The sequence below is a fragment of the Propithecus coquereli genome, unplaced genomic scaffold, assembly GCF_000956105.1.
Source record: "Propithecus coquereli isolate 6110/MARCELLA unplaced genomic scaffold, Pcoq_1.0 Scaffold336, whole genome shotgun sequence".
NCBI lineage: Eukaryota > Metazoa > Chordata > Mammalia > Primates > Indriidae > Propithecus > Propithecus coquereli.
The window spans coordinates 1,151,274-1,173,290 of NW_012149019.1; the positions used below are offsets into that span (position 1 = coordinate 1,151,274).

Genomic DNA, 22,017 nt, shown 5'->3' on the forward strand with positions numbered 1-22,017 from the left:
TTAGTGTCCTCTACATTACAGAGTACATTTGTGACTTACCTAGATCTAATATTTATTGATGCTTTTATCACTTTATTATAGACAATGCATTCAAATCCATTTACCTCTTCCTTAGTTATGTCTATCATTTTGATGTATTTTAATTGTGTATTTTAAATCTGAAAATTCATTACTACTAATCTTTTAATAGTCATTATTCATTTAGCTATATCCCCATACTTCCCATTTTCGTGGTTTTTATTGCTTCCTTCATCTTTCATTGCAAATCCTTTTTCTTCTGCCTAAAAAATCTCTTTGGTATTTTTTGTAATGAATTTCTAGTGGTGGTAATTTTTTTTCAGTTTTCATTTCATTGAAATATGTTTATCTTAATTTCATTCTCAAAGGATAAGGATATAAAGTGCTAAAAGCACAAGTAAGTACCAGATCTTGATAGGGCAAGGATGAACACTATAATGTATAAGGTAATTTTTTATATGTAACTGGTGGAATAAATGGGAGATAAAATGATCACAAAAGATATAAAGACCTGGAAAACATAATTAACAAAGCTGACCTAGAGGACAGGTATATAGTTCTTCATGAAAAAAATTACAGAATACATATTTTACAAGCATGTGGAAAATTTGTAAACAATGACTTTAAGCCATAAAGGAAGTCTTATTATAAAGGATTGACCTTGTGCAGATTATAAATCCTGATAATAATTCAAGCTATAACTCTGCAAGAAAAACTAAAATAAAAAGTCTCCATATGTTGCAAATTAAGAAATAGAGTCCCAAACCTGGTGCAGTGGTGTGCGCCTGTAGTCCCAGCTACTCAGGAAGCTGAGGCAGGAGGATCACTTGAGCCCAGGAGTTTGAGACCAGCCTGGGAAACATAGCAAGATCTCACCTATAAAAAAATGCAAGAAAAAAAAAAAAAGAAGAAAGAAAGGAGAAATAGAATTCTAAATATCCCATATCAAAGAAGTTATAATAGAATGGAAAAGGGGCTGTCACTAGAGACTTTGCACACAAGAAGAAGATAAAATTATATTATGGGAAACTTCTGGTTCTGCCAAGGTAAAGTAGCCCCATTTCCCCCGAATTCTCACTCTTACTACTAAAAACCCTGGACCTAACACAACAAACAAGCATAGGAAGACTGGAAGGTGGAAAGAAGATGGCAGCTGCCTGAGGACCGTGATATTGGAGGAATGACACTACAGTGAGTTTCCTGGTTTTCTTATTGCCTTCTATAAATCCCAGATTTGCCAACAGCACAGACCGAAAAAGCTCCAAGAAAAGCAACAGGATGGGAAAAGAAAGACCTAACAGTAGAAAACTTCTCTGGTTATACACACACTATTCTAGGCAAACAACTACCCCTGGTTTTAGTGGGCCTAGCCTCTTATCTACCCTCCACTCTGCAGAAGCAGGAAGCACTCCCATCCCTATTTGGTGGTGTCTGGCCCATTCCTGTACTTCCTATGCTGAGAAGTGGTCCCATCCCTGGTCAGATGTTCTTCTGTGGAAGATTCCATGCCTGGGGGTCAAGCCTTCTATCAGCCTCTGGGTGGTGGTGATCTATATGTAGAGAGAGAGACACACATATACATAGTGCCAAGTGGATTGCTGGTTTCCCTGAGGAATAGTGCCATATTGGGGACTCAGCATTGGTCTCTTTTCCTGCCGGGTTTGACATTCAAAGGTGGCAGTAGCTGGATGAACTTGGGAAAGCAGTTGTCCAGGCTATTGGGTCCATAAGTAGCTCCACATCTGTATCCTGGCCACTCCCTTCATATGTCTATGTGGATTCTGGGATAGCTGATGATGAAAGCTGGCCAATGTTACCTAGCCCAGGTAACTTACCTACTTGATTGTTCAGTGCCTCTCTTAAAGTATGTGTTTTCTGCTGGGTATTAATTAATGGGACTGAAAAGTCTCCACAGTCTCTGCCCCTGCCCATATGTCCATCCACAGGCCTCCGCTCCAGGCCTCCTTATCTCTAATCTTTCAGTCATTTTTCCTTCCAGGCCACTGGCTGCAGCCAGGTCATTGACCACTGCCTAGGAATCAGTATACATTCTCCTCTCCCTACTGTCTTATAGGTGCACTTCTGAGAAATAGAGCAGACACTGTCAAATTTTGGCTCACACCTAGGACAGAGTCAATCCATCCATAAATCAAGCTTGTGATTATTCTTCATCCTTCAGCTTGTTGAACTGATGTCAGTTTGGGGAACAGCCATGGTATGATTCTTGCAGGTGATTTCAGGGTTTGGATTCCAGCTCATGCAGCTTACTTGGGCCCTCTGGTCTTGCACGGACTCAGTCCTGAGAGTACTATTTCCATCTAACAATGGATGGCTGCTGGGTCAGCACAGATCCAATGCTAATAAGCAGTTCTGGGTGTGTGGCAACTTGGTGCCCATAGTTAGGCATCCCATATGGCTGTAGTACTTGCGTTACTATGTCTACCTCTCCTTCCATGGATCTTGGCCTGTAGAGAAAACCCACCAATGAAATGTTCAGTGAAGCTGATGCTGCTCAGACAAGTGCATCCCTGATGGCCCTGTGAATGATGTGTCCTTGAACCCTCTTGTGGAATATAATGCTGTTTTGGTTTTTTTTAAAAAAAGGCTTTTTACAAACACTTTGGTTACATAAATTGCCTTTGCACCACCAGAGTTAGAACTACAAGCATGCCCATCCCCCAGACAGCACACACTGCATCCGTTAGGTGCGAATTTCCCCATTCCCTCCTGCCCCCTCCCACCTGCCTGACACCCTATGAATGTTACTATTATATGTGCACATTAATGTTGATCAATTAGTAGCAATTTAATGGTGAGTACATGTGGTGCTTGTTTTTCTGTTCTTGTGACAATTCACTTAAAAGAATGGGCTTCAGCTCCATCTGGGATAAGACAATAGGTAGCCCATCATTTTTTATGGCTGAGTAGTACTCCATGGTGTACCTATACCACATTTTATTAATCTACTCATGTATTGATGGGCACTTGGGTTGTTTCCACATCTTTACAATTGTGAATTGTGCTGCTAATAAACATTCAAGTGCAGATGTCTTTTTTATAGAATGTCTTTTTTTCCTTTGGGTAGATTGCCGGATCAAATGGTAGTTCTACTTTTAGTTCTTTGAGGTATCTCCATATTGCTTTCCACAGAGGTTGCACTAGTTTGCAGTCCCACCAGCAGTGTATGAGTGTTCCTATCTCTCCGCATCTCTCCAATATTTGTTTTGGGATATTTTGAAAAAAGCTGTTCTCACTGGAGTTAAGTGATACCTCCTTGTGGTTTTGATTGGCATTTTTCAACCTCATGTAATTTATCCACACCAGCATTCCCACTTCCTTCAGTGTCTCTATTCCTTCTTCCACCACTTGCAACTTGGGCATTTCTAATTTGCTCAGCGTTGTCCATAACTTTTTCTAGGCCTCTAAGAACCTCCTAGCAGTAAGTTTGCCCATATCTAGGGTCTCTGCCAGGGGGTTAAATATTTCATCCCACACAAAGTGTCCTAATCAATGAATACTTGCATAGCCAGTCTTACAGTCCAGTTCCTTTGATCAAACACCCTCAAACTTTAATCCCCTGGGTATTGCTAGTACCAGTAATTGGGGTCCCCTGTAAGCTACCACAGAGGCCCTCTGGCTCTCACGTGTAGCCTTCAATCACTTGTTAAAGGCCTTCAGTTCTTATTCCTTTTCAAAGCATCAGTTTCACTTAATAGTGGTCAGCCAACTCTGCTGCCCTTGCTGGCATCTTTGTCCCCTTATCTTTCTTAGACCTAAGTCATCACACCTGCATGGACACACCACTCAGGAGAGCACCCTGCATAGTCAGTGAACACGTCCCACAGCTCCATCCTACTACCTGTATTCTCAGACTACTCCTGGCTCCTGGCATTACTTGGGTAAGTTTGGATCCCCTAAGAAACAGTCACAAAAATATGATTAGATGTGTAAGAGATTTAGATGGAAGTGTCTATGAGAGAAAGAGGACAGGAAGAAAGAAGAGTCTGGGAGATCCTCCAGATAACAATGCACGCTGACCCTCGTGATGAGAGCAGGAGGGAGGGAAGGCTTTAGACTCTATGCAGTGCTGAGAAGGAAGTGGCTGGCTGGTGAGCACTCCTCCAGCCACAGCTACCATCAGGAAACTCCCAGAGAGCTGGTAAGAGCCTGCAGCAGGCCCCTGCTGTGCTCAGTCACTGGCAGGCAGCAGCAAGGCCATCAGTTAGTGACCTCACAGTGGAAGGTCAGAAAGGCACATTTTCATGGCTGCTAGACCTTCATTTGGCACCGTTACCAGCCCAACCTATGTTGGGTATTGTAGACATCGATTAACTTTTACTACAGGACAAGGGATTACTTAGACATGCCATAGAGGATCTCCCTGTTCCCACTGTTTTATGGCAACCCAATTTCCCCATGATGGTTCAGATCAATCATCTCAACCAGCATAGTAATTTTCTTTTTGCCAGCTGGCTCAAAAGCATGAGGCGGCAGTCCCAGCTTACAATTTTATAGTAGTCCTCCCTTGGGAAATACTGCTTCTAAACTAGCAGAATTCAAAATTCCAGAAAGGAAGCAAACATTTTGCTAGTGGATATAAGAGGTAATAGAATCCATTCCCAGCACCTACTCCCCAACACACACACAATTCTGAGCCCCATGAATCAACTACAAAAACAACAGCACCATATACTAGGGTCATATTGGAAGGGACAATTCTAGGGGCCTCCACTATGTCTTCCCTACAATATTCACTTAAAGCCCATAGGCCATAGAACCTATGAGGAGAATTTGGCCAGTTGCAGTTAGTTTCTTACTGAGAGCAAAAATCACACCCAGAGAAGTACACTACCCCAGCTCTACTAAGTGACGCCATCCAGATGGTATCATAAGAGTCCTCAACAGGCCATTCCACCATTCCATTAGTCCAGATGCCTTCAGGTAATGGGGAACATGATATGACCAGTAAATTACATGAGTATGGGCCCACTGCCATACTTCATCAACTATGAAATGAGTACCCTAGTCAGCAGCAGGGCTGTGAGGAATATGACAGCAATAAAAGCATTTAGTAAATCCACAGATGGTGGTTTTGGCAGAAATATTTTAGAGGCAGGGAATGCAAATCTATATCCGATTCCAGTATGAACAAAGCACTTCCCATCTCATGATGAACTTGATCCAGTGTAATCACCCGCTACCAGGTGGCTGGCTGTCTCTCTGGCCAATGTTGCCATACTGGGGACTCCTTATTAGACTCTGCTGTTGTAAAGTGGGGCACTCAGAAGTCCTGTGTCTAGGTTATGCCTTGGTAACCATGTAGACCCTCTGTCTTCATCATTACGACCACTTTGTTCATGAGCCCATTGGCAAGGAAGAAAGAGGCTGACCAGTATCCACAGAATGCGTCAATCTTGTCCACTAGATCACTAAGGTTCTTTCCTGAATTTCTCTTTAGTGTGAATTCCTACACACTCTTTACTTGTTTAGAGAGATGTAGTTATATACGTTTTCTCACAACACCTTGACAACAGATTTCCAATCTTTTCCTTCTACATCTCTGATCAGTGAGCCAAACTTTTGACTTGTTGCTTAAAAAATCTGTACAGATCCATAATTCCAGTCATCTCCCATTCCGGACAAAGTGGACAGACAGAAAGTTTCACCTATTGACATTTCCTTTCCTCACTATCCTTCAGGACCACCTGTGGGTAGGGCTGTCCACTTGTGGATGCTGCCGACATGCTGTGTACAGCCATTTATAAATCAGATTCAGACATCACAGGGAACTCCTCCATCAGGTCATAGTTGCAGGCTGAAGGTGGGGTGGGGACAGGAGCAGAAACCATGAAAGCTGAGCCACTTGTTTATGCAGCTTACCCCACACTGCCAGGACCTGCTTGAGCCCAATCTTGTACACACCTGTACACCATTCCCACTAGATGACAGAGTGTTGCTGTACATACATAGCTTCACAGCTCAGTAGGCTGGACAACACCCACTTCACAAAGCAGCTAAGATAACATGGTAACTTGTTGGCCAACACTGGAACCAGCATCAATACAAAAGCTGTTTCTCAAAAACAGAATAGTTATCTAAAGGACAGCATGGCTTTCTCCAACAAACGTTTGCACTGTGATTCACCTCATCTCTAAGAACCTACCCAAGAATCCATACAATACCTTTATCTTCTATGACACTCCCAGCACACTTGTATCACTGAGTCACATTGCCTAAGCAGAGAGCAGCTTGCACAGTGGCCTGGAATCGTTGCAGAGCCATTTTTGGCTCTGAGCCTCAACCAAAACTGGCTGCCTTCCAGGTTACTTAGTAAATGAGTAGGATAGCAGGCCCAAGAGAAATAAATGTTGACTTCAAAATCAAGAGAGTCCCCCACCCCCAGGCATTATGACTCTTTCTTGAAGGAAGAAGCCAGATGAAGAAATTTGTCCATAATGGACAAATGGAAGGGTATCGACATGCCCCAGATGACATGAAGATGCGCTGGATGCAGAGCAGGGGAGAGTGGGCAAAGGCTGAGACTCTGGAGGCACCTCTGCATCTTTTGTAACCATGCTGTCCAGGTTACACCACAACCCTGCAAAAGAGAACTGTACTGCACCTTAGAAATCCAAATCCGGCCAAAGACAGCCTGTGAGGGTCCTGGGCCTCTGACTTCTAACAGAGAGTGAACTGGAAACTACAGTGCAGCTTCCAGAAAGTGGAATATAATGTATAAGGAAGATAATCATACAGGTTAGAACCAGGGATCAACTAAAGAACTTGTACCAATTCCACAGCAGATGGATCTCACTGTATCTTGTCCACTTGGATGGATGACTGAGACGTGTTTCTCTTTCCTCCCTTTTCAGCATGGGAATTTAAAATTAGTTACTGTCTTCCTTCTCACCCATTTTGTATTAGTTAGGTTGGCGATAAACTGTCTAGACCATATGGACCCCTGTACCTGGAATAAGCTTCTATACATCATCCATGATTCTGAAATTCAACCTGGATGCAGTAACTGGACGGGAGTTTGAAGTCGTACGACATTAGGGAGAGAACAGGCACATTACATGCATACATGTAATGGAGAAGGGTATGTATTGATGCAGACTAGTTAAATGGGTGATGTGTGTAACAAAAGAAGACACTGGCTTACTCAACACCCAAAGTCCATGTTCCCTCCCTTTTTTTACTCCTTTTCTCTGGTAATGAGAATCAATTTCCAGCCTCCCTTATAGTATCAGGTGACCTTGTAACACTATTCTGTTCAACATAATGTGAATGTCCTGTAGAGGGGTTTTCATTTTCATCTGTTTTTCTGAATGGAAGGCAAATTAAATACCTGTAGGCATAACAGCACCTGCAACCATGAAAAAACTGCACTAAGGAGGGTGGAGCAAAAGTGTAAGTGGTCCGAGGTCAGGATGTCACTGTGAAGCCACTGCACCAGCCTAAAGAAACCCCAGGATCAGGGCCCTGGGGAACTTGCAGCACAACCAAATTGTAACCCACTTACCAGCTGTGTAAATTTGAGGAGCTATTTAATTATTGTGACTCATTTTCCTCATGTATGAAATTAAAATAACAACAATAAATCACAGAGTTGGGCAAATTAAATCTGAAAATCTATGTGAAGGGTTTCAAAGAAAACCTTTCACATAATAAACACTCAATAAATATCATCAACAACAGTAGCAGCATTATTATATGAGGAAAGTTCAACCTCACTAGCACTAAAAAAATGAAAATATAATACAGCAAACTATGTCCATCTATCAAATAATTTAATATTATTGGAGATGGTGCCATGGAATAAGTACACTGATATATCACTGGTGGTACTATAAATTGGTACAATTCTTTAGGAAGTAAATTTAGCAAGTGGTCCAGAGGATTAGAAATATCCAAACCTAGTGATTCTATTTCTGGGTATTCAGCATAAAGACGACTTAAAAATACTACAGAATTTTAGGGAAGAAGCTGTCAACTGTAATGCTATCTATAGCAGTGAAATTTTGGAAGCAATAGAAATGTGCAACAATTAGAAATGCTTAACCATAATTACAACATTTTTGTTGAAATGCATGAAATATGATAGCCATTGAAATATGTTGGTTAAGTGAATAAAATAGTATGGAAATATATATATCATTATATTAAGAGAAATACTGGCTACATAATGGCACATATGGCATGAATAAAAACTCCATACAAAAGTAGGAAGTTTACCAAAATGTTAACATTGCTGATACCTGGATTATGAAACTATAAGTGATATTATCCCTTATTTCTAATTCTCTATTTCATAATTTTCCCATTATTAATACTGTATCAATTATTATGCTTTTAGTTGCAAGTAACAGAAAGCCTAACTTGTTTAAACAAAGGAACTTTCCTATCTGACAGAACTGGGAAATCCAGGGCAGGCTAGGGTTTGGATGCAATTAAGGGCAGTGACTCAGCACCATAAATGTCCCAGTTCTTTTGATATCTCCACTCTGTTCTCAGTGTGGGCTTCATCCACAAGTTGGTTCATCGCATGGTTGCAACAAAGCAGTGACCAGAAAAAGTCATGTGCTGACTGGCTAAAAAGGATCATTCTCTGGAGTAAACAAACTTGGTGCTCTGTTAGGAAGAAGGGGAGAAGTAAATTGATATTGAAGAGATAAGCAATAATGTCTTCTATACTTTGCTACTATTTTAATTTTTCAAAGTACGTTTATTGCTTCCAAGATTTTAAATGTAATTCATTTCATTGATGAAAATTTGGAAAACAGTGGGCATCAAAAAAAACTCACACATGATCCCATTACATGAAACAACCATTGTTAACATTTTGGCACATTTGTTTTAAAAATCTAAACAATACTGATAACGATACAGATAAACTCACATTTGAATATATAGATAGATATAGAATCTTAATTCATTTAATCTGTAAATGGGATTTTAATTTCTCAATAACTTTCCATCATATAGAAATAGCATAATTTTTTCAACCAGTTCTCTCTTGTAGGTCATTTGTGTTAATTCCCTTTTCATCATTATATATAATGTGGCAATTAACAACACTGTATGTAATATTTCACCTTAGGATAGTTTCCATTGAGATTACTGGACCAAACTTGGAAAGATTCTTTTATCATTATTGCCAAATGAACATATATTACATATTTTAATGAGAAAAAAATCTAATTAATAAAATACAAAATGGGAATCATATTTGCTCTGCTAACTTCACAGGTTGATGTAAACATCAGATAATGTAATGTCTGAAAAAATGTTTTGTGAAAATTAAGGCATTATATAAAAGTAAGATATTATTTTGATGCAAACAAACAAAAAAAACACTAGAAACTCTTTTAGGACAATATTCTCTATTAGAGATTAGTTTTATCATTTTTATCATACACATTGTCATCACTTTAAACAACTTTTAACATTTCACATCCTACCTGTTAATATAATAGAAGCAACTGTTGGCTTAGTGACTGAAGTATTTAATACTCACAGGGCTTTAATCATCTATTCATTAATTTAAAAAATTATTAAGCATGTAACTATGTGCTATGAGTAAAACTATGAAACTAGAAATATCCTAGTATAATTGAATGTAGAGGACAAAAACAATAAACTAAAATAAATGTGATAAATGATGCCATACTGCAAAAAACATTTCACTGTGGGAACCAAGAAAAAGAAGTGATTAATGCTTCCCTTTCTTCTATTTTGTCCTCTGCTTCAGTTTCTACAGCTTGTTTTCTTTGCCTGGACTTTTAAAATCTTGCCTTGTTCTGCTCTCAGATGTCTGTGTGGTCTTATTTCTGTCTGCCTTTATAAGCTAAAAATCCTTGATTTGCTCTAATCACCCACCTACTGTTCCTCTACTCTTATCTCAGATCACCTGTCTCTGTGATTGGAGTCTGATCTCCAGCGTGTGAAGGTGTTTATCATAGGTGCTCACAACTATGCCTCTGCTTTCTTGGGCCGACTGGCTATTGATGTGATGTTGTTCAAGCCTCAGAAAAATTATCATACTTAAAATTACTAAAAATTTTAAATATAGGAAAAAAGTGCCAAACGTAGGCGTAAAAAGGAAAGAATATGTATTTCAATTCATTATATTATACAATTAAGAAATTTGGAAACTTCAGGAGGCTGAACTGCATTTAGAGATGGAGACTTAGTAGGTTTCCTGATGTGCTGGTTACTTAGGGAAGAATAACAACTCAGCCAATACCTTACTTACTAGAGAAAAGAAGACACTTGGGGAACCTCTATAAACCACATAAAAGTAATTACATTGTAATGATGAAAGCCCAAAGGAATTTTTTTAAAACCACCACCAGGGCTAACAATGGAATACAGCCACAATGTCATTTCTCTTCCCTTTGAATTTGTGTGAGAATTCTGGAGTTACATTTGTCCACAGTATGATAACATGAGATAATTTATTAACTAACTAGTCCATTTAAAAAAGTCCAGTAGATCCTAGGTAAGAGTAAACTACTCTCCTGTCAACGTGTCGCACATTTGTGCCAAGATCCAGCTTGTAGTGTGTTTGCTATATACAGATGTTTATGTCTTAAGAGAGGAAATACGAAGAGCAAAACAGGAAATGTCCAAGACTAAAGTTGATAGAAATATAAATAAAACAATAATTAGAAAAATTGAGAAGCTACTCATTTTGTAAATTACTCATGTATTTTCTTGGTATTTAAATCTTTAAATTTTTGGTAATTTCTCATATTCAAACATAACATCTCAATACGAGAGAGCATAAGTATTAGTGGTGGTGAAAGTAATATCTGGCATATAACAGTAGTGAAGGAAATGAAATAAAAGTTGTGATGACGCTTTATTCTTTTTGATCAATGTATAAAGATTACAGGATGCTCACCCTCATAAAGCATTTGGAAATACAGTATTTGATTAAAATGATGACACCACTTTTTGTAAAATCTGATATATTTAATTTTGGCATAATACATAATAGTGATTTATTATATACTAATATTTCAAAAATATACTTTTGTGTTTAATAAACCACTGAATAATTTACGATATTAGCCTATACGCATGCTTTTGCTCCATACACCAGGCTGCTATTGCATTGAAGGCAGTGAATTCCGTCACGGGGGTTATATGATCCAGGGCTGCAGATCACTGTGAAAAAAGAATAAGTTACTAAATCACATTTTCCTATAGTGTCACATAAGTTAACTTTACATGGAGGATAAATTTTCAAAGAATATTCTTCTTTTTAAGTTTTTTAAAAAATTTAATTGTCATAAAATACACATAAAATTTAACATCATAACCCTTTTCAAGTGTACAGTACAGTAGTTTTATGGATATTCACACTGTTGTGCAACCAATCTCCAGGAATTTTCCATTTCGCACAACTGCAACTCTATACTCATCAAACAACTCCCCATATCCTCCTCCCTGAAGCTGCTGGCAACCATCATTCTACTTTCAGTTTCTATCAGTTTGACTACTCTACATACACCTCATATACGTGGAATCACACAATAAAAGTTTGAACTTTTCACTCTGAGCCTGGCTCATACCAACACTATGACCTAAAATAATTTTACTGATCATACAATGTTGAGTCTGGAAGGCTGACTGGACCATCCTTTAAGTTATACAGCACAAGCTACAAGAGGTCAACACTCCAGGTGGAACCAAAGTTGCTTATTGGATGGCTCATAATAACTATATCTTAGATGTGTAAAGACAGCTCAAAATCTAGGAAGGGATTGCATCTTGTTTCCTTTGATTTAATTTTTTAATTGACACATAATAATTGTACATATTCATGGATTCATGGGGTACTTAGTGATGTTTCAATACACATAATGCATAATGATCCCATTCAGGGTAATTAGCATAGCCATCATCTCAAACACTTATCATTTTTTTATGTTGGGAATCTTCAATGTCCTTCTCCTAGTTATTTGAAACTGTGTGTTATTGTTAACTACAGTCATCTTACAATGGCATGGAACATTTTATTTCCAATAATCTCCTGATTTCAAGTCCTATTTCTACTACTTGCTAAATGTGCTATTTTGGAAAAAATTACTTAGCCTAACTTAATTAAGTTTGATTATCCCTAATATAAGATAATATATATTATGAATATATTACCACACAAGGTCACATACCATCTCTGTCATTGATTAACTGTGGGATCCTAGGTAAAGCAGTCAACTCTTTTAGTGCCACTTTCTCCATTTGTAAAACAGGTACAATAATAACTAACTTCATAATATTAACTTGAGGATTAATACCAGATGACTTACATAAAAAAATCACCAAGTGCATCACAGGCATTCAATAAATAAATGCTTAACCCTATGCACTGGGACCACTGCCTCTACCCACCTCTTCCATTGCAGGGTAAAGGCTTGAACGTCAGGTGGTATCATCAAGCCTTCTAATTGGACTGGGGTCTCTGATTATCCTGTTCCTACTTTTCCTATTGCAAATGTGGTTGTGCAAGGATCCCAGAATATGTTAACAGCACATCTAGGGCATGGTTATTATGGGCCACCAAAGAAAATTATTTTTCTAGCACCATGATTCAATAATCTATGTTAATGTTTGCATCTGGTTCATACTATATTATTTAATTTCATATCATTTACTTTTAAAATGTATTTTTCCAAATTGGGAACTATTTTCACTGTTATTCGGAGTATATATTTTCCATTCTGTGTTCCACGGAGTTCCTCAAATTTTAACAGATGTTTTATTTGTGAAATAATATTTCAGTTGGAAAAAATATTACTTAAAGTAAAATATATTTATTTGTTTCAGTAATAACAAGACTGTTAAAACTGGTAATGTATACAGTAAACTTCCAATGATGTAATGTAATGTGTTTCTCAAAGGTGTGTGATCATAGTTCACTTTTTCTCAAAACACACATTAATATTTCTTGAAACACAAATATGGAAATGCTGAGCAACGGCATTCAAAGTGTTAATTACACACATAGTTTATACTGATTGCCACAAATAGAACTGCTACTGACATAAAATCATCTAAATCTAAGCTTAAATAAATATGGTCTTCTAATAATTATTCTTAGAATTAACAAACCTTCATAATACAATATGGATAATATCATAGAGTCCTTTTCTGTAGCACTCTTTCCTAGTATATATACTAAAATATTTTTTCTCTGTTAAGTGGAACTGAAGAAAAATGTTAAAGTGTTATTTAAATTTAAAATACAAAATTAACCAACTATTTAAATAAAGAGAGATGGAAGCACTGGTGACTAACCAGTACTGACATATGAAGAAGATAAGAAAGTATGGGAAAAAACCCTTATGAATTTGGATAGGGAATAATTTCTTAAAAAGGAAAATGCACTAACCATAATGGAGCATATCTATTTGGTATTAAAATTAAAAACTTAATGAAAAATCATAAATGTAACAATAGTCAAGGAATAAAATTGGGAAACCAGTTGCAGTTACATAACTAACAGTGGAATATTATTCAGATATATAAATAACAGTAACGTGTATGAATCAATGAGAAAGTGATAGAAAATCTAATTTAAAAATAGGCACAAAAGAGAAAATACAAATGGTCAACTAAAGGCTTTTTTGTTGAGCCAACAAAAAAGTATTATAACAAATTAGATTTAGGAAGTGCAAACAGACATCACAATGTTTAATTGAGAGTGAGGTCAGCAATGATGGTGAACTACAAAGCTCCAGGCCCTCATTCGCCCATGGAACCATTAAATAATCAACAGGGATTGGCTGAAATAACTTGACAGGAGCTCTGAAAATCAGTCATGTATCTGCAGCAATCAAATGAATGCCAAATCTGAAAAAAGCCATGTTCAAAATGGTAGGAAAATTTGTGGCATTTTTATTCATCCTTGCCCCATCCCCTTCCCAATACAGCTCTGAGAGGTTCCATTCCACATACTTGAGAGAACAGAGAAGGCTAAATTGGCAACCTTCTAACTTGCCTGAGAGCCACTTGCCTACAGGATTGGTTTGTCATAGGCAGAGTTCCTGAAAACAGCAAAAGGACCACAAAGGGGAACATGCCTGGGGAAAGAGATTACTGAGGAATACAATAGAACACTTAAGGCCCACAGAAGAAGCAGGAGTGAGCCTCTTAGAGAAATTAAGCATTTAAAAGCAGCCATATATACAGAGGAATCAAGAAAAAAAGCCACAAGTAGCAACAAGCATAAGAAAAGATGCTCAATGTCAAATCATAAGAGAAAAGAAAATCAAAGCTACAACAAGACATTGACTAACAACCATTAGGATAGACACTCTTAAAAAAAAAACAGAAAATACGTGTGGGTGAGGATGTGGAGAAATTGGAAATCTTGTGCACTGTTGGTGGGAATGTAAAATGGTGAAGCTGCTATGAAAAACAGTATGTAAGTTCTGAAAAAAACTAAAGACAGATTTACCAGCAAATTCAGATTAAGTCATTTTCCCCTCTGCGGTCTGGGCAACTTCATTTCAACCCTCTGAGCCATGGTCTATTTTTCTATTAACCTAGGTCACAGATATCAGTGGCGATTAGGTAAAATTACATATGTAGGGCCTGTCACATAACAGGAACCCCACACTTTTTCTAATCCTTTCCTATGTGGCAAGCACCCCTAATAAGTAATCCCATCTGGTCTGTAGAGTCTCCCTGTTACCTGTGCGCCTCAGGTGCATGTGAGGTCTGATCGCTCAGGGTGGTGCTGGCCAGGCCCAGCATTGCAAAGATTCCTTCTATTATTCTCAAATTCTTCTCATGTTTGTCCTTTTCCCCAGGTCAAATGAAAGGGTATGATCTCTACATTAAAACACAGCCTTACTTTTTCCATAGGCCTGTGAATACCCCATGGCTGCGTATGTCCCGAGGAAATGACACGAGCACTCCTAAACAATTTCTTGCCCAGTGTTCTTACAGGGGAAACCTGGGTTGGTCATGACAAATGTTTTTGTGGGACTTTAAAAAATAGGTTTAAAAAAAGAAGCAAACAATTATCTATTCATTTGTGCCATCGTTGGATTGTTATGGTTAAAAAGGGATAATTGATTTTAAGTTAAATATTCCTCATGTCCTGATCCACCTCTAAGTACAAGCTTTAATATTTTACCACTTCTGGGTATATATCCAAAAATATTTAAAGGAGGATTTCTAAGAAATATTCACACACCCATGTTCATCACAGCATTACTGACAATGGCTAAGGTGGAAGCAACCCATATGTCCACTGATAGATGGGAGAATAAACAAAATGCAGTACATACATAAATGAAATAAATATTCAGCCTTAAAAAAGAAGGAATTCTTGTCATGTCTTACAACATGGATGAAGCTTGAAGATGTTGTATTAAGTGAAGTAAGCCAGACACCAAAAAGAAAAATACTGTATGATTCCACTTATAAGAGATATCTACAGTAGTCAAACTCATAGAAACAGCAAGTAGAGTTGTGGCTGGTAGGGGGTGGGGAGGAAATGGGAAGTTCTTCAATGGGTGCAGTGTTTCCATTTTGCAAGATGAAAAATTTCTACAGATCTGTCGTTGCACAACAATGTGAATATAGTTAATACTACTGAACTGTATATTTAATGGTGGCCAAGACGTCAATTTTATATGTTTTTTACTCCAATTAAAAAGAAAACAACAAAACAAAAACATTCCAACAAATAAAAAGTCAGGAGCAGGCATCTTGACTAGTGAATTCTACCAAACATTTAAAGAAGAATCGACTCAGGGCAAGACGGCCGATGAGAAACACCTCCAGCCAGAGTGTCTCCGCAAGAAGGAAAGATTTTAGATGAAAGTGAAAAAAACAAACAGGCAGACAAACATAGATCAGATGAGGGTCAGAAGGAAGGGTGCCTGAATCTACAGAAGACTCCACAGGAAGAGGTTGCAGAGCAGAACTGGAAGGAGAAAGGCATCAGCAGGGTCTAAGCACTGAGAGGTTTGGCGACCAGTGATGGGTAGGTGGAGCAGTTAAATTTCCCCTCCCTCGCATCTTGGACTCCAGGTGGGCTCTCCAGCTGCTGGAGAGACCTGCCGACACCAGCCCAGAGACTGCTGCTACCAGTGAGTGGAGAACCTCTTGCAGACAGGGCACCGGCATCTCAGCTCCCTTGGGTGCTTATCAAAAAAATAATCCATCTTGACCAATTGGGCTCCATCCCAGAGATACAGGAATGGTTCAACATACTCATATTTATAAATGTAATTCACCACATAAAAAGAAGTAAAAACAAAGACCATATGATCCTCTCAGTAGACCCAGAAAAGGCATTCTACAAAATCCAGCAACCTTTTATGATAAGAACCCTTATCAAAATAGGCATAGATGGGTATCACCTCAAAATGATAAAAGTCATATATGACAAACCCACAACCTACATCATCCTGAACGGGGAAAAATTAAAAGCATTCCCACTTAGAACTGGAACCAGATAAGGTTGTCCTCTATCACCTCTTTCATTCAACATAGTGCTGGAAGTCCTAGCCAGAGCAATCAGACAAGAGAAGGAAATCAAGGGCATCCAAATGGGGGCAGAAGAGGTCCAACTATTGTTCTTTGCTGACAATATGATCTGATATCTAGAAAACCCCAAAGATTCTGCTATGAGACTACTGGAATTTATAAACAAATTCAGCAAAGTCCCAGGTTACAAAATCAATATATACAAATCAGTATCATTCCTATACATCAACAACAGTCAAACTAAGAACCATATCAAAGACTCAATATCCTTCACAATAGCAACAAAGAAAATAAAATGCCTAGGAATATTTTTAAGTAAGGATGTGAAAGATCTCTACAGGGATAATGATGAAACACTGAGAAAGGAAATAGCAGAGGATGTAAACAGGTGGAAAACCATACCATGCTCATGGGTCAGGAGAATGAACATTATTAAAATGTTTATACTGCCCAAAGTAATCTATAGATTCAATTGCAATCCCTATTAAAATACCAACATCATTTTTTGCAGATCTAGAAAAAATAATTCTATGCTTCATATGGAACCGGAGAAGACCCCATATAGCAAAAGCAATCTTAAGCAAAAAGAACAAATTGGGAGGCATCGATTTACAAGACTTCAAGCTATACTACAAGGCTATGGTAACTAAAACAGCATGGTACTGGCCCAAGAACAGAGACGTAGAATAATGGAACAGAACTGAGAACCCAGATATAAAACCATCCCCATATAGCCATCTAATCTTTGACAAAGCAGACAAAAACATACACTGGGGAAAAGAATCCTTATTCAATAAATGGTGCTGGGAAAAATGAATAGCCACATTTAGAAGACTGAAACGGGATCCACACCTTTCACCTCTCACAAAAATCAACTCACAGTGGATAACAGACTTAAACCTAAGGCATGAAACTGTAAGAATTCTAGAGAAAAATGTTGGAAAAACTCTTATAGACATTGGCCTAGGGAAAGAATTGATGAAGAAGACCCCAAAGGCAATCACAGCAACAACAAAAATTAATAAATGGGACCTGATCAAATTAAAAAGCTTCTGTACAGCCAAGAAAAATATCATGAGAGCAAACAGACAACTTATAGGATGGGAGAAAACATTTTCATGCTACACGTCCAATAAAGAGATGATAACTAGAATCTATATAGAACTCAGGAAAATTATTAAGAAAAAAATGAAACAACCCCATTAAAAAGCGGGCAAGAGACATGAACAGAAGCTTTTCAAAAGAAGACAGAATAATGGCCAAGAAACATGAAAAAATGCTCAACATCTCTAATCATCATGGAAATGCAAATCAAAACCACAATGAGATATCACTTAATTCCAGTGAGAATGGCTTTTATCAAAAAGTCCCAAAACAATAAATGTTGGCATGGATGTAGAGAGATAGGAACATTTATACACTTCTGGTGGGACTACAAACTAATACATCTCTGTGAAAAGTACTATGGAGATACCTCAAAGAGCTACCAGTAAAACTCCCATTGTGATTCAGCAATCCCATTCCTGGCATCTACTGAATAGAAAAAAAGACATTCTATGAAAAAGACATCTGTACTAGAACGTTTATAGCAACACAATTCACAATTGCAAAGATGGGGAAACAACCCAGGTGCCCATCAATACACAAGTGGATTAATAAAATGTGATATATGTGTATCACAGAGTTCTACTCAGCCACAAAAAGCAATGGTGATCTAGCACCTCTTGTATTATCCTGGAGAGAGCTGGAGCCCATTCTACTAAGTGAAGTATCACAAGAATGGAAAAACTAGCACCACATGTATTCACCATGAAATTGGTATTAACAGATCATCACTTATGTGCACATATAGTAGTAACATTCATGAGGTGTCAGGCATGTTGGGCGGAAGGGTATGTTCACACCTAATGAGTGTGGTGCGCACCATCTGGGGGATAGATGTGCTTGAAGCTCTGACTCGGGCAGGGCAAAGCCAATATATGTAACCTAAACATTTGTACCCCTGTAATATGCTGAAATAAAAAAAATGAAAACATTTTAAAAAAGAAAGATAATTGGAGGAAAACATAAAAAAATAAATTAAGAAGAATTAACACCAATTCTTCTTAGATTCTTCCTAAAAATTCAAAAGGGGGAAAACAGTCGAACTCATTCTATGAGGCCAGAATTTTTAGCAAAGCTAGGGAAAGATAAGTGAACTAAAATAAAATCTTCAGCCCCCTAGCTGACTGAATAGACCTCTTCTCTTGGCCAATGGGACCCCAGAAATACTGTAAAGGTGGGGTGCTGGCCATGAGAAGGGAGGTCAGACATGTCTTTTCATGCCCACCTCCCTTCCTGGAGATATCCTTTGTAATTCATTATCAGGCCTAAGACTATGTAAGACAAAGTTTCAACCACACCTGCAGGTCATCAATTTACTTAACAGATCACTTGAGTCTGGGTATATGTCTGGTGGCTTGTCTCTGATTAACAGACTTCCTTGTCTTAACTTAAAACAGTCCAGGCCTTCAGACAAAGTTTCATGTCTTTACCAGTTACAAACCAAAGAATCTTTAAACCTACCTATAATCTGTAATGCCCTCTTCACTTTGATATGTCCTACCTTTCGGGGCCAAACCAATGTATGCCTTCCATGTATTAATTTATGACTTTATGAGTAATTCCTGTCTCCCTAAAATGCTTAAAATCAAACTGTAACCCAACCATGGCGAGACCACTTGCTCAAGGTTTCTTGTGCATGGCTTTCTGGGCAATGGTCATACATATTCGACTTAGAATAAATCTCTTTAAATTATTTTACAGAGTTTGTGCTCTTTTCTGTTGACAGATACTAGAAGACAAACAGACTACAGACCAATATTCATATGAATATTTATGGAAAAATCAACAACAAAATACTAAACTGAATTTAACAGGCTATTATAAAGATGATAGTTTCCAGACCAAGTGGGATTAATTACTGGCATGCAAGGAATGATTCAATATACAAAAATCAATCAGTGTAATGTACCACACTAATAGAATGAAGGGAAAAAATAACATGGTCATTTCAATTAATCTAATAAAAGCATCTGACAAAACTCACATCATTTCATGATAAAAACACTCCAATAACTATGAAAGAATGGAACATCATCAATCTGATAAAGGGGCTTCTTGAAAATCCAGTCAATATCACATTAAATGGTGAAAGATTGTAAGATTTTCTTCTAAGATCATGAACAAGTCAAGGATATCTGCTACCTGCTTCTATTCAACACAATACTGGAAGTCTTATCCAGAGCTAATAGGCAAGAAAAAAATAAAGTGAATTCAAATTGGAAAAGAGGAATAAAATTATTTTGTTCAAAGAATGCATGATCTTAGAAGTAGAAAACCCTACAGATAAAAAAATCTGTTAGAACTAATAAATAAATTAACCAAAGTAGCAGGATACCAAGTTGATATACAAAAATCAGTTCTGTTTCTGTACATTAATTATGAACAATCTAAAAGGGAAATTAAGAAAACAGTTCCATTTTAAACAGCATGAAAAATAATATTTAGGGATAAGCTTAACCAAGGTGATAAATATATGAACACTGAAAATTACCAAAAATTTCTGAAATTAAAATTAAAGTCACAAAGAAATGGAAAGACATCCCATGTTCATGGGTTGAAAAACTTAATATTGTTAAGATGTCAAACTAAACCTTATCTATATATTTGATGCAATCCCTATCAAAATACCAATGACTTCTTTTTTCAAAAATAGAAAACTCTATTCTAAAATTCATTTGGAACCTCAAGGGATTCCAAATAGGCAAAGTGATCTTGATAAAGAAAAATAAAGTTCAAAGTCTCACACTTCCTTATTTTAAAACTTACTACAAAGCTACAGTAATCAAAACAATGTGGTGCTGGCATAAAGACAAATATTCAGATCAACAGAACAAAATAGATAGACCAGTAATAAACCCTTGCATATAGTGTCAAATCATTTTCAACAAGGGTACCAAGATCTTTCAATGAGGAAAGGACAATTTTTTTCAACAAATGGTGCTTGGAAAGCTGGATATCCAAAAGCAACTGAATGAGATTGGACTCCTTCCTTTTTCATATACCAGATTTAACTCAAAATGGATCAAAGATCTAAACTTAAGAGCTAAAACTATAAAACATTTAAAAGAAAACACTGGATAAAACCTTAATGACATTGGATTTTGCAATGATTTCTTTTATGTGACACCAAAAGCACAAGTAATAAAAGAAAAATAGATATACTGGACTCTATCAAAATTAAAAACTTTTGTGTATCAAAGGATACTATGAATATAATGAAAAGGCAACCCACAAAATAGAAGCAAATATTTGCAAATCATATATCTGATAAGTGGTAAATATCTAAAATACATTTAAAAACTCCTATAACTAAACAACAACAACAAAACAAACAGCCCAATTAAAACATGAGCAGAGGACTTGAATAGACACTTCTCCAAAGATGATATACAAATGTTAAGTAAGTACATGAAAAGATACTTAACGCTACTAACTATTAGGGGTATACAAATCAAAACCATAATGAGTTACCATTTCAAACATATTTGGATGGCAAGTATCAAAAAAATGGAAATAACAAGTGTTGGTGAGAATATGGAGAAATTGTGAGCCTTGTGCTTTGCTGATGGGAATGTAAAATAGTGTAGCAACTATGAAAAATAGTACAGTGGCTCCTCAAAAAATAAAAAATTTCTAAAATTACATCACAGGCAATTCTACTTCTGGGTATATACTCAAAAGAATTGAAAGCACGGTCTCAGAGAGATATTTATACACATTATGGACTTAATGTTTGTACACCTCTAAAATTAGTATGTTGACACGCTAACCTTCAATGAAACTGTTATTTCAAGGTGGGGCCTCTAAAGGAGGTAAATTTAAAGGAGGTCATGAGGTCAGATCCCTCATCTGATAGGATTAGTATCCTTATAAGAAAAGACACCAGGGAGATTGCACGTGCACACGTGTGCTTTCTCTCTCTTTCTCTCTCTCTCTCTCTTCCCCTCCCCCCATACATACACATGTGAGGACATACCCCAAAATGGATGTATGCAACCAAGAAGTGAGTCCTCACTAGAAACCAAATTGGAACTTTGATCTTGGACTTCTAGCTTCCAGAATTGTAAGAAAATAAATTTCTGTTGTTTAAGCCACCCAGCATATGGAATTTTATTACAGCAGTCCAACTTGACTAACAGAGTATATATCCAAAAGAACTGAGAGCAAGATCTTGAAGACTATTTACACTCTGTTCACTAATGTTCACTGTAGCGATGCAGCTCAATGTCCATCAATGGATGAATGGAAAACAAAATGTGGCATATATGTGCATGAAATATTATTCATCCTTAAAAAGGAAGGGAATTCTGACACATGCCACAACATGGATACTAAGTGAACTAAGCAAGTAACAAATAATGATTAATATGACTCCATATATAT

At 37.3% G+C, this 22,017-nt stretch overlaps 1 protein-coding gene across 2 annotated transcripts in view; it reads right to left on the minus strand.

The window, feature by feature from the left end:
* Positions 1 to 10,976: 10,976 nt before the first annotated feature.
* ZPBP (zona pellucida binding protein) overlaps positions 10,977 to 22,017 on the minus strand; it is an 85,505-nt gene continuing 74,464 nt past the window's right edge. For both annotated transcript variants that reach the window (XM_012650629.1, XM_012650628.1), the window contains one exon: positions 10,977 to 11,190. In XM_012650629.1, coding sequence (XP_012506083.1) covers positions 11,096 to 11,190 — 95 coding nt within the window. In that variant the 3' untranslated portion in view covers positions 10,977 to 11,095. The remainder of the gene's footprint in view (positions 11,191 to 22,017) is intronic.